General features: G+C 36.5%; 1 protein-coding gene across 1 annotated transcript in view; it reads left to right on the top strand.

The window, feature by feature from the left end:
* The first annotated feature begins 9,233 nt into the window (after positions 1–9,233).
* Positions 9,234–15,214, top strand: part of LOC144354674 (endosomal/lysosomal proton channel TMEM175-like) — a 31,433-nt gene continuing 25,452 nt past the window's right edge. The window contains exon 1 of the mRNA XM_085493751.1: positions 9,234–9,320. Within this exon, the coding sequence (XP_085349877.1) occupies positions 9,234–9,320 (87 nt within the window). The remainder of the gene's footprint in view (positions 9,321–15,214) is intronic.

Genomic DNA, 15,214 nt, shown 5'->3' with positions numbered 1-15,214 from the left:
CAAACGGCGCAGTCCATTTTGATTATTAGGGGTGCCAGGGTAAAATCAAAATGCACCGAACGTATTTCATAACGTTGGCATGACAACTGTACCATACGTGAAACATACATACAGACAATTGAGAGAAAGAGAAAATATTCTTCTGCTCTCGATAAAAGAACGCGCAATCGTATTAATCATAGCGAGAATAGCACTTGATGATTGATGAAAAACGGTATGTACAAAACAATATAGAACATAATAAGATATTACACACGGAAAATGTATTCTAAAATACTTCAAGTTGAAACGGATAATCGTTCAGTGATGTATAAGTGCGTCCAGTCTCACGAGTCTTTCATTCACGACGAACGCATTTTTTAGGTAAGTATAGAATCATTTATAAACGACGATTGGAATTGGCATCAGCTTCCCAATTGAGCTACTTATGCCTGTGAGAAATATGCCACGTGATTGAAATGTGCGTATAAATCGAACTTGTCTATTAGTTACGGTTAACCCATTGTTTTGATTCAAAAACCGCGAAGTGTCGCTGAAAGGTTGATCGATGTCGGCTGTTCTCATATTATTGATGATTTAAGAACTGTTGAAATATCTATGTTTTTGTACCCACAGTGCACCGCGTGTGCTTCCAGTAGGAATATAAGCATGTTTTTACCCAGCCAGACAGAATACTCAATTATTGGATTCAATGCAAAAACAGCCGGTGTTTGTGCCTTTAAGAACTAAATCGTACGCAACTTAAACCATTCAATTCGATGGCCATCTGCTATTTAATGAATACAACCGGAGCATCAATTTGAAAGCGTAAAACTAAAAACGGTATACAGTAATATTTTTGATGTTTTTTTTAAAAATTGAATATATATATATTTAACTGTACTTATTTTCCATGCAAATCATTAGGATTTTATTTCCAGCTCATGTGTATTTTTTATCAGCAATCAGCGTATTATAAAATAGCGTGTTTCACGTTCCACATACTCGAGGTGGGATTATCTTCTTATCTCCGTTTATATCAGAGTAATATAAAATAACACATAACACAGAGTTGTATTATCTCCACAGATGCGGTATTAGGACAATGCGATTACCAGTTATTAGGCGGCATATTTTTGTGTTACAAAGAATAATTACGGTGAAAAAGCAAATAATATATATATATATGTGTGTGTGTTGAATAATATTAGCCTTAACAAATACTAACCATCTAGCTAGATTTACGACAATGTCATTCCAGTAATAAATTCACAATAAAATTAGTGAACACAAAAGCGCGCTGAAAGTTGATTAGTAGAATGCTGCGCTTGATGCGAACAGGATGCGACAATAAAGAAAGTGATGTGGTTGTCATGGCTACATAACGCGTAAATGTATCACGCCGCCAGTTTCGCATTATATGCCTCGGGTTGTCTTTGTCTCCTACAATAATAATGTAGGAATGCATTTGTTGCTGAGATATCAGAGATGGCCATCGTTTTTGTTGAGGTGGCTATACTATATAAAATCTGTCTATTTTCACGAAATGAACGAAAAGGATCCAGGACATACGTACAAGTGTATATAAGGAACTGGCGATACAATGTACCAGACCCTTGCAATCACCGAGAAATGATGTGACCGTTGTCTGTATGACTACGGGAAACGTTGAATAAAAACATGTCAAGGGAGTGTTATAACTTCGTAAAATATCAGGATGTCATGATGATGTAAAGTAATAATTTAGTCTTTACTTTTAATTTCGACCTTAAAAATAATTCACATTCAAGTCAAAGTTTACAGCCTAGTTTTAAGGAGTGGATGCGTAGTCGGGGCTTGCGTTTACGGGGCTTTCTCGTATATTGCGATTCGAAATTAACAACACTTGATCGTATCTTGTCTGCGATTTTATCACACGAGCTGTACACAGGTACACTGTGACTATTCCATTCTCTCCAGTTCAGTATATTATCCACTGAGCACCGAATGACGTGAATGATGGGGAGAGGCAGAGCGACATTCATTTGTCGAGGGGTGCTATTTTTGATAATTCTCTTCGATATCGGGTTGGTTATAGAATAAACGCGCTAAATTGCAATAATACTAATGTGACAGCAATGTCATTTGCATGAACCAAAAATCAGAAGAGACTATTAAATGTCATGAGATGCTAACTTGGAATGAATATAATAGTATAGCAGCTAGCAGCAATGATCTGTTTACAGACGATGTGTTCATTTCAGAATCAGTAAACACCAAATTAACCTAGATTTACCATGCATATTATCACTATATCATGCTAGTAATCTGTCGTTATATACTTGTCATATATCATCACATGTTTTTCAACGTATTATTCTTATCATATATCGTTTTAACACAGGTCACATATCATTATATCCCAGTCGTTTGTCATTATATCTGCTCATTATTCCTCATTATCTACTATCATCATATATATGTATATACTGGTTATACAATATGTAACCCCATAGTTCTCTAATATACACACATTATTGAACCATTTGTTGTGATGAACAAACCAAATTATAATAACACCAAATATGGATATTGCGCCCTAATTTGCGTAATTAGGTGGAAATATTACATATTTAACATATCTGCTGAGTATTCTTTGATTCAGATAGGCTGTTGGTACGATTTTGTTGATAGGGCAAGTGCCCCGATATGTGTATGGAATGCGCAGAATATGTAGAATATGAACAGTTTTGATCGACATGCGAAAAAGTAGTGGCATTATTATTGCCATGACAATGAAATTTGACTAATTTTCAACATTGCTGGAGGAGCAATATTGGAGAATATTGGACAATATTGAAGTGTAAAAATAACGAACAGGACTGACACCCGTCCTGAAAAAAAATGAATAGTTTTGGGAGGCATACATAAAATCATCAATCATGATATTTAAATACTGTTCTGATTTCGCAAACGTCGACCATATGATATATAATACATCAAACTCTAGGGCTTGGTTTGAGGTAAAAATTTTAGATTTTACACCCATGGATGCTCAAAACTACACATTGACAAATATCTGTGAGTATTAGGTGCATGATTGAACACGGCCAAAAACACGTCAACACATTGGCAGTAAAGGCGCTATTCAGCTAATACCCTCCGGTGATTATAAAAAAAGGAAATACATAACCATACGATGATGGCGCCATTGCTTTATATCATGTGGCATACAGTAAATATAATTATATATTACAATTATATATACTAAATATCTTTATTACGCATAAAAACAGTTAAACAGTATTTGTAACTTCTCGTATGTGTTGAAAAAACGTAGGCACGTTCCCTGATTTTTTATTAAATGCGTATAGGTAGTGATCCCTTTTACATAAGGCAAGGTTGTTCCAATAACTATAATACTCAAAAATATGAAACTAAGAGATGTAAAATGCATTATCATTCTTGTAGGTACATTGTATAAATACGTCATTAGTTATGTCTAATTTGCATATTAGTAGGTTGATTTAATCTAGTGATTACAAATTACGGCATGTATTCTTACTTTTATTCAATCCATTCTTTCCTTAAACACAGTTGAGGACTGATTCCCCTTCCTCTTCTTCACACATGCTTGAAGACGAAGTACAACGACAATAAATAATACCTACGGCATACTGCTCTTACACAATATTATAATATCGTGATCCGCATTTACATTGGTCGATCGCTCCCACGTACAGATAGAAGTACCAGAACAGTGACTTGCTAGCCATCCATTGCCAATAAGAGATCACTTCGTACTTCAATTAAGTCAATTTCAGTGATATGATATTTCTTGTAAGCCGACTGAAACGTTACACCCGATGAATTACTGCTAACATGACAGAGCATTTTCACAAGAAACGAGCCCTCTCAGCCAAGTTTGAAATAGAAATAAACAATAAATTTGTTACGAGCGATAAAAATTGAATGTCAGCTCGAGTTCAAGTTCTACCGGACAATGAAGAATTGCCAATGATAATGAATGTGACGTAGCCGACAACTTCATTCAGTTATTGCTTCAATATCCTTGTCGGAAGTACATCTAAGTCACATGACTGAGAAGAAGATATTCTGTTTCAGGAGCTCGAGGACATAAACAGCCGTAGACAATAAATCAAACAGTCGCATCAACTCTTGGACAGAAGCATCATCTATCATCACAAATCATTAAATATATCCGGTAGTTCAGAACCTGAATAATTTGAAACATGTTTTTACATGCGTTTCCATCAACTAAACCTGCAACGCTAACTTTCCAATATATGTTTTACGATAGAGTTCGTTTCAGTGAACTGAGCAGACTTTGAAATAACTGACACAAACTCAATTAATAAGTACACTCAATGTTACATCGTAATCTGACATAATCTCGCCCATGAACTTGTCCATGTTTATGTTGTTCAGCCTTCCGTAACTGTTTACAGTTGTGTATACCTGAGATTTATTTAAGTTTCGAATCAAATTAATGGCCGCATGATTTGAAATGAATGTCCCCAAAAAATTAACCTTGCATGAAATTAGACAATATTTTACATTCGATAATGTTAGACATGTTTTGAGTCATGTGACAAAGCAAATAGTTTGATGTTCGACAGTAAACCTCACATCAAATATTTCCGTATACCACAACCATAATAATGTGAGCGCGTTCTGACGATACGCAGACTGTGTTCCCAGCATTCATAGGTCTCGGCAGCTACTTTTCATCCTCGTTCTCTTTCATCCTCAGCAGCTAGTAGATAAACTGTCTCAGTAGGGACCCAGTGCCGTCCCTGATGAAGAAGTTCAGAAAGAGTTTCTGTAAAGTATTAACAATCTGTTTGGGTGGACTAGTGCACATGCAAGAGTGGAGAAGTATGGACGCAATTAGTTGATTAATAACAATAGTGCGGCCTCTATAGGTCATTGCAAGGGCAGAAACGTGACCACCAATCCAGCTTGGCCTCAACGTTTTCAACAACACCGTCCCAGTTTTGACTGACAAAGGTGGCGCTATTGCCGAGGTAGGTAACAAGAATTTTCACACCTTTATTGTTCCACGCTATATTTAAAGGATTTTCAGTCCTATCTTTCCACTTTCCTACCCACAGTCCTTTTGACTTGCCAGACGTGTACGCAGACTTGTCAAAAATTGAGAAAATTATTTCATCTATAACTTAAGAAATACTGATGCGAATTAGTTCAAATTTTTGTTGTGCATATTACTCATGTATATAATTATAGTAATGGAAATTAGAATATTACAAATACACATGAACTGAAGATATTCCTAAAAACGTTAAAAAAATAAAAATTTATATTTTAGTCGTGAAATATAAAATGACACTTTTGTGTCCCCTTTTTGTGGTCAACATGTGATATATCACCTATATAACCTACTTACATTGGTAAAATCAATATTCTCAGTTCTGTTTCCATGACAACTATTTTATAAACATGGATGGCACCAGTACATGTATGCTACCAAACTCTAAACTTTCAGCCAATTTTAAGTTAAACTTTTGAAGTTATAGATGAAATCATTTTCTCAATTTCTGACAACAGAGTCTATGATGTCATACTTTACCCATACTCCTTTGCGTGAAAATCAAGATGGCTGCCTACATAATACTGATGAAAAGTTGAATATCTAGAGAATGAAAAGTGATATAAAAAAACTGTAAATTGCATTCTCCTACATTTGTAGAGCTTCTCTCTCAGGGGTCACTATGTTGTTTGGGTTGATGTTTCCTTTAAAAAATTCAAGCCGGTCCACCCCAACGGTGGGCGCATAAACATTAACCAGATGAACTGGCTAGCCGTGTACCTCTAGATGTATGTGTAGCAGAAGACCCGGTACAACATCAGCCACCTTCAAAACCTGGATGTTTTTATTTTTATTTACCAATTAAATAGCCGCACCAGCAGACTGTGAATTACCATGGGAAAATAAAATAGATGAACGCCATACAATTTACCATTGGGCTTTATCAGTGTGAGTTTCCTGAAGAAAGTAAAAATCACTGGAATGGTTTAGTTTAAAGAACTCAAAAAGTTAGTATCGCTTCACTGAATCGCGACAACCGCGCACATTCCATGTAACAGCAGAAAAACTCATTATTGATGTGAAAAGCAATAAACAATTGAGATAAAATTATATTAAGCACGATAAACGATAAATTAAAACTGTAATGCAGTGAAAAGATCACAGATCTATTTTGTATTTGTGACATCGGTATCTGTTTGTGGTTGTATACTGCGCTTTTTCTTCAGAATTTCCTCTTTTAAGGTTGTGCGATTTTCAATCACGAAAAGAGGATCATTGATTTTTCTAATGTGTTAAATTAATTTCGTGGTGACCCATTGTATGCGCATTTTTTCGTTACTTGATATGTCTGGGGATTTTTGTACCTCATTCAGTGAGCGTGCCAACAACCTGAGATCCGGGCAAAAACGTGTAGCCACTTCAATTACTAGTATTTTTCATGAATGACTCAACTAAAAAAGGATTCAGGGCAACACGAGAGAGCAGTTTTGCTTTCTCGCTCGAAACGGTATGTTCCATGGCCTCGGTAGATAGCGTAGAGATTTCAGAACAATCTGACACAATCGACTCAGTATCATCCCTGTCCTCAGACAGGTTCACAGGGATAGGAGTCTCACTTGGTAAAAAATGGGGGGTAAAGTGTTTTCGCACCAGTTAACATTGAGCTATTTACAACAGATTTGCTCACTCTAGTATCGTGTGTGTTTTCATTTACTTCGTTATTATCATTTAAATCATTGTCAGTCATATCGATTTTGTCACGCGCGTTGTCATCATCATCATTGCTATTTAACACATTGACACCTATTACGTCGTCGTCACCTTCATCATTTAAAGTATTGTTTCCGTCACTTTTGTTATACATTTTCGGGCGTGTTGTCAACTTCCATCGTTTGACTATTTTTATCATCACTTTCATTAATGTCGTTTGCTTTATCGGTTTTATCAAGAGGGAACTGGTGTGAGCAATAGTAGATTGATCAACAGATATTGGTTCAGGGTTGGGACGGGTTTCACTATTTTTAAGAAAGTGATCGCGAACTGAGTCGTTGGCTTACTAGGCAGTTTCGCACATCGTGTCCCTTTTTTAGACACCCGTGACAAGCAATATCATCAGTTGACAAGTAGATACGGTATTGTCGCTCTTCGTGTGTGACATTAATGACAGCGTCAAGTTAATTATTGTCGCACAACATATAAACTTGACGGCGAAAGGATTTAACGTGTTTCAGCTCGCGTTGTTTGCACCCGAGTGAAATTAAGCGCAAATTGCTAACAGCACGGCCATACTTTGACAGTTCAGTTTGAATAATGTGATTTGGTATAAAGCGGGATACACCTGAGAGAATTACTTTTGTAGCAGGTTTAACAAAGGGTTACACATGGGTAAAACAGTCTCCCACTGGGAGATCAGTTGTACATACAGTTTCCTCAGCGTTTACAGAATCCAGAAAAACAATAACACTTCCGCTCACCCGGGAAGCAGCAATAATATTTACAGGTTTAAGAATGGCAAAAATACTTTTAACATATGTTTCAATTGATATCCGATCAATTTACTCGCATTTCAGACAATGTTTACGCGTTAGCCCTGCAAAATGGTTAACACGTGTACTCGCCGTGGAGTTCGCGGCCATCGTGGAAAGGCCCCACGACGAGCAAACTAAAAGTGAAAAACAAATTCAACTAAAATACGGTAGATTTTACCGACAAAATAAATAAACGGCAGTAACTAAGAAGTATTTACAGAACGTATTCGAACAAAAGTAGTCACTTACTAAGTATTTGAAGCAAAGAAAACGTGTTTTTTTGCACAGCCCTAACAACGCGTGGCAGTCATGCGCAGTTAGTTAGTTAGTTATTATTGTGCATTTTTATATATTTATTGTGCATTTTTATTTATTATATACTTATTAGTATTAATTATCGATAATTATTTATTTATCTCAAACACCAGTTTGGATGAGAACAGTGCCCTCACCAACATGGTTGATCGTGGATCGTTTTGGTTCATTTTGTCGCTTTGCTTTCCGTTTTCAGGTTTTGTTTTCAGTTTCCGCAAACTATATTAAGCCGTTTTGAGAACATACGAATATCGCAAGACTTTTTCTTTCGGCCAATGTTCTTTCACTTGTTGCCATTCTCTCTATTTCAATATATCCTAATCTAACTGCAATCTTTTGAAATGCAATGCTGTATTTAGAAGTACAGATGAGATCTCTTTGAATTTAGCCTACATTTCTTATAATGGTCAATTGTTTTCCCGGCGATCCAATTAACTCACAGTCGTCATTGTGCGATTTCGTGTGAAAAGGTTTTGAGACTGCACAGCAAACTTTTATGATTACGTAATCTGGCGCTTGTTCATACGCTTGTACCTTCCATGATACTATCAAATTCATGTAATATGTAATATTTATTCAATAAGACTCACAAATCCATCTCCTGGGGGGTGAAAAAAAATGCAAAATGATGAATTGGAAATACCAGTAAAACCACAAAATAGGTACCACCTCCATGGCAAATACACACACACACAAACAAAGTAAAAAGGCCACCTTGCTTGATTTTCAATCCATATTTTTTAACATTTGCTACATTGATGCAAACAAGATAGTTATTGCTGGAATTTAATTTAGTGAACCAAACCTCGTATGATTTACTAATAATAAAGTGGATGCGTACATCGGCAATGTTGAATACATCGTTCTGAGACTCTGGTATAGTACTGTAATGTAATTAGATTCGTGTTCACACACACACTTTTGAGTGAGCCTAATGCTTGCCTTCCTTTCTAATGCAAATCATCGGACGTCGTCTATTATAGGAAAGTAGGAAAATATTTAAAAAAAATATATTTCAATGTATCCCCCCCCCTCGTGATTGTTTTCTTTGCCAATAGCCTTCATCACCTAATTATAGAATGGAATGACCCGCTGAACATTAACCTTCACCAATAATTCCGTTATGTGGTAAACAGAAAAACAAAACATTGATTTATAAAAAGGATCGGCAATTTTAATTTGTTTAGACGTGCGAAAAGTGCTTTACATTGTGTTTATTGAATATAATGCATTTATGTTTGTCAAACTTCAATCAAGTTGTCAGCTTGTGGGACGGGTTGGATTAACATTGACATAAGGAGTCCAAATATTGATTGTACTGATAACTCAGCCTGTACTTCCGAAGATTGTGAACAACGGCAATGGCGGACCATGAACATCGGCGTATGAGTTCGGAGCGTGTCCAGGGTTTTAGTGATGCAGTGTATGCTATAATTGTAACCATACTCGTGAGTACAATCAGAACGGGACAACCGTTATATATATATACATTTTGATCTAGGCTGTATCTCATTCTATCTGCCTTGTGTGCACAGTGTCTGTACAACCAGGGAGCTGTAACCTGGTACAACCACAATTCATTCTATTGTGACCAGGTTTATATAGCAGAATGTTATCTGAGCGGAACTATCCTTCCTGCTACCAATTAACAGGAGATTATCGTTTGTGCGTTAAACGGTCGTTGACAAAAGTGGTCCGAAGTTTGGCCCGGTGCGTTAGAGCCGAGCTAGTCTGCCGAACAGTGTTCTTGATTTGCGGAGAGGGGAGGGGGGGGGGCTTATTCAGACGGTCGAGCCATGTTTGGGCGCAGTCTTATCATAATTTATACCAGATGATTGATTGGACTAAACACGTGTAAAAAGGTCATTTTTGTTGGCTCCAGCTGGTTAAACCTGGTTATCTCTTTATGCTACTGTGATACCGTGGTGCAATTGGTTTTTGTAGCTAAGAGTAAAAATACCGTGTATTTAGCAAATGTAGCATTATATATCAACATGATTTTATTATACAACTAAAATCCATTCAAGCTAAACATTAAAACACCTCGTTAACATTTGTGCAAATGCATCAACTCGACATGACGCTTATTCACTATTGTTGAATGCGCAATTATTTGATGTGCGAATTAGTGTTGAAACGATTTGCTTTGCTGAATTAATTACTAGGTTTACACGGCAGCATATTAGTCGTGTTCAGGCTACACCAAGTACGCACCAAGTTCGAATTTTGCATTGTCATATTTTTTTATAACCAAGGAACTAAAACGTGCACCTGCCGAGTTACAGTATTGATAAATAACCTTTAAAAAGACTGGGAAATTGTATATGCTTCCTAAGTTTGTTTGTTTATTTGCCATAGATTACATAAAAGAATAACAATACAACAATAAACAATAACTAATAAATATTGATAAATAATAATAATATTAATCTATGGCTGGGAAACAGAAATTAGCTCATGCAGAGCTAGTCTAGTCTGTTTCCCATCAAAATATATTTTTAAATAGCTATTTATTAAAAACGGCCATCAAGTAGACAGAAAACACTTATTTACAATGGTTTGCTTACACACAGATACATGTTTGTATACCTCTATGTATACATATTGGAATATAACTATGGATGATTACAGTTGATTAAATAGTCTTTCACTTCTTTTTTTAAAATTTGCTCGAATACGAATCAATTGGATATCCGGGGGTAAGCTGTTCCAAATTTTAGTTCCCTGGTAATCGACTGAAAACTGACCCAAATTTGTCTTTTTCATTGGTAGAAGTATGGTCGACCTTAGTCCGTTCTACCATGGAGCTATGGTACTACTCGCATAGACCGTCCTGGAATGTACTAACGGACCTCCCATGCATAGACGTACATCATAGTACTAGTAAATGTAACTCCCTCCCATTGGTGAACACAAATGAGTCTAGACGACATGTAAACATGTGGGATTAGCTGCAATCTTGTCCGTTATGAGCGTAGCCCGAAAACTACTATTTAGTCAGCATATATCTAAAATTAGCGAATGTTTAATATCTCCGGGGTTTTGATTTTGAATTATGCAACCACAGTTGTCTTGATAATAAATAGGCCAATAAGCGTCCTAGAATGTCCGTGGTTATACGCCACTAGCTTATGTCATGGTATATAAGATATAAGTACCAACAGCTCCGAATATGCCTAAGTCGAATCTACACGTTGGGGGATGAAATAGTCTATTGCTACGTCTATTGCCGCAACCCAAAACAACAGAACCCGTCGGTGGGTATCACATTTGCTCATATGATAATATGAGGTTATTACGAGGATACATCAAAGTATGGACAAAGACAGTACAGCGGGAGTATCGACCGGAGCGCAGCGGAGGTCGATGCGCGGCGTACTGTCTGAGTGCATACTTTGAGCTATCCTCGTACTAACCTTATTATTATACATCTTTTCCGTCCAAGGATACATCATAGGAATGACGAAGTCAAAAAAGTTTAGAACATAATCAGCAAACTTCTTTGTGTGGAGTGTGAAAGATTAATTGAGTATTATTAAACCTTCACGTCAGAGGTACCAAGTTCGGGGAATTCTCCACCTTTCTATCGAACAAAGACACACAGAGAATCGAATTGTGTCACATTTGGTCTCAGCCGCGTTGTAACTGTCCCAAGGCCGCGTTAAGACTGCGTGCCCCGTGGTGAGCTGCCACAACTAACTTAGATCGGCTTTATTCACTTTTCCAATTCTTAACCAATTACAGATGAGTTTAAGAGCTCGAGGCGTGGCCTCCACACATTTAGCCAATCACGCAAAGTAGTCAACACGCCATGTCTGATTAATTGCCCCCGATGTCGGGACATAACTCTCATATTTATCGGCGCCACAAGGGCTAAAACAACACTTCATAGTTGACAATTATATCAGCCAGTTGTTCCATTTACTAATTCCCTAACATACGAATGAACCTGATCATGACAAGTTACGAGCAGGTGTGGATTATCCAGGGGTCATCATTGAAAGTCGCTATGACTACAAAAAGCGGCCTCACCTAAACACATGGAAATATAAATTATGACAGGAGTACGGTCAAACCCTTGTGGCAGCAATTTTTATTATTAGAAGACCCTTACGCGCGTAATCATTCTATATTTGGAATTTCCTTACATGGTAGGATGAAAATACCCCGCAAATTACCGCAAAATTACGGCACGCTGTAACTTACGGCGTTACAGTGACAGGTGTATAATAATATATATTATTCATAATTCCTAAAAGCTAGTTTTCAAAAACGAAATGGATCCTTTTCCTTGTTTGTTACACCATCTTTTCTGAGTTTAGTTTTATTTCGAAACCAATATCGAATATATTCCATTGGACATTTTGAACACTGAACAGCGATGCCCACGCGTTTTGCCCACGCGTTTGACCGTACTCCTGTCATAATTTATATTTCCATGTGTCTATGACGTTACATTCTATAACATCAACATAATAGTGCCAAGTCACCAAACATCAAACACACTGAACACCATGAACTTCAGAGTCGTCTTTCACCAAGAACCTCGCTTCAAAGGAAAACTGGCAAGTCCATTAGTACAGATACAGGCTGTATGTTGTTCTAGTGTTGTAGTGTTTGCAACTTGAAGGAACGGATTCCAATGCCATGCGTATAGTTGTCGAGATGCTGGAAAGAATTAAACATTGACCCATATAATTGTGTCTGATGTTATTACAAGTCAATAATTATTTGATCAGTTTATTAGCATATGTTAGCAGCCACGACACGGGAAGCTTTTGAACTAGCTGTTGAACTAGGGAAGGGGAACATCGAGATGAAACGTTTACTGAAGTTGTACATTACTAAAACGGACATCCGTTAGTTAGTCAGAATGGGATAGCCAACCTTTCACTAATGATTGATGTTTCAACAAAGCGTGATTCAGTAAATCAATATCAGTTCATAGTCTATTTACAGAGCAAATTGCCAATGAATCAAATAGGCGCATCATGTACACTGGCTGCCCACAAGTAACGTGTAACAAACGCAACCGTACGGCTGTTGATTGTAACAATTCCTAACCACTCCCCTCGTACTACGTCAATTCAAAGTGTATTGGAGAATCGCTTGTACCACTGGGCTGTAATAAATTATCAACTCTCGTTACTGGTCTGTAATAATGACAGGGCTTTCTAATCTATCTCATTTTTCCCCTTTGATTGACAACGAGATTTTTTTCAGCTCCAATAAACGATCGCCTTTCACCACTTCACTAGAATACTGACGAACATGCCTATCGATCTTTCGCGTGAATGTCATTTTCTTTAGTTTCTCATCACTTCGTCGTGCGTGTGGTAATTTAATTTCTTGATAATTTAAAAGTAAGTTGTCTCATATATGCAGATGATGTTGTCATTTTATCTAAATCTGCTATGGGGCTACAAAACTGTTTAGACAACTTAAAAATATATACGTCAAAATTGCGCCTGGCTGTTAATACAGAGAAAACAAAGGTTATTGTATTCAATAAATCAAACAGAGCCCTGAACAATAATATATTCTTCTTCGCTGAAAAAGAAATTGCCATAGTTAAGCAAATTAATTACCTGGGTATAACTATAAGTGCTAATGGCAAACATAAAGAGGGTATCAATTTAGCAAATAAAGGGATGAAAGCTCTCTTTGCTTTGAAATGCAAACTCGGTTATGACAACTCACTAAACATACCCCTCCAACTATCTTTATTTGACAAACTGATAAGACCAATTATTGTATATGGTAGTGATGTTTGGGGTGATGAAAGCACAACTAAGTCTGCAATTGAGGATGTCCATCTTTCATTTTGTCAGTTCATTCTTGGTTTCTCAAAATTCACAACAAAAATGGCTGTTTATGGTGAGCTAGGAAGGTATCCCATTGACTGTTTTATCAAGAAACAACGACTTAAATATTTCAACCGGGTAACAAACTCTGATAACACATTACTAAGAGAAGCCTACTTAGTAAATAAGAATGTAAAAAGTAAATGGTTTACAAGTGTAGAAACCCTCATGCAAGATATAGAACATGTTGTCACCATTGTAAACTGAAAAAATTTAGACTTTATTCATAAAAAAATAAAAAAATCATTTGAGAACCAATGGATCGTAGACATGCATAATGATAATAGAAAACAAACCTTGGCTAAAAACAAACTAAGAACATACAGACTTTTCAAACAAGATTTAAAAATTGAAAATTACCTAATTAATATGCAGAACCATGGTCTTAGAATGTTAATTGCAAAATTCAGGACAAGCAACCATGACCTTACAATTGAGAAAGGCAGACATAATAATGTGCCGCTGGATAAAAGAACATGTGATATGTGCAGCCAAAATATAATTGAGGATGAGCAACATTTTGTAATGAAATGTCCAGCTTACAGTCACCATAGGGACAAATTATTCCTGACTGCACAAAATAAAGTTCCAAATTTTGATAAAGAAAATAGTCAGAATAAATTCATTTTGATTATGGCAAACCATACTCTAGCACCAGCCTTAGCAGTCTTCCTAAAAAACAGCTATGGAACAAAACAGCAACATCTATCAGTGTATTAGGCTACATTTTGTGTTCATTCTATATTCTGTATTCACCATTGGCTGCAAATTGTCTTTATTGTTTTTGATTTGTTTTATTTTTTTTAGAAAAGTTTTTTTTTAGATTGTAGTTTGTTTTAATTTCTTTCTGTAAGACCCTTTTTATCCTTTCCTAAGGATTGTATGCGTCTCATAAAAAATATGGTAAATATGTGGTTGCCAGTTGACAGAGAGATTCGCTGCACAGCTTCAATAAAAGATCGACTCTCGCCACCGCTCTGCAATACTGCTAAACCATTTCTAAGATGTCGATCATTATATTGCATACGATTTTTTTTACCCCCGCAAAGTCTCCACATCGCGCTTCGCCAGATTAGAACAGTACGAAAGAGTGTGCGTTCATATTAGTTGACTTCCATCGCTATCAGTACAATGTCACAGACGTTTTTAAATAGTTGTGTTAGGGTTAGTGTTAGTACAAAACATGTCACATTATACAACAACATGAACAAAACTACAACATAATTATTATAACATAATTATAAATGCTGTATTTAGTGAATTTAAACGTGCTTGTATTATTTATAATTTAAATGCGTTTTTGCCAGTACTGAACTGCGATGATAATATAAATATTTGAATCCATGGTTTGTCGGGTCATGGACCTACAGGTCCAGGGTCAAGTTAACTTCCATATCAATGAACTTGACAAACTGACCGTGGCGATATGGTGCGATCCGTTTAACAGAATAAACAGAATCGGCAAAGTTGAACTTTAT

This window comes from Saccoglossus kowalevskii, chromosome 19 (genome assembly GCF_978046115.1).
Source record: "Saccoglossus kowalevskii chromosome 19, keSacKowa6.1, whole genome shotgun sequence".
Classification (NCBI taxonomy): Eukaryota; Metazoa; Hemichordata; class Enteropneusta; family Harrimaniidae; genus Saccoglossus; species Saccoglossus kowalevskii.
This window is presented reverse-complemented; position numbering and strand designations above follow the sequence as displayed.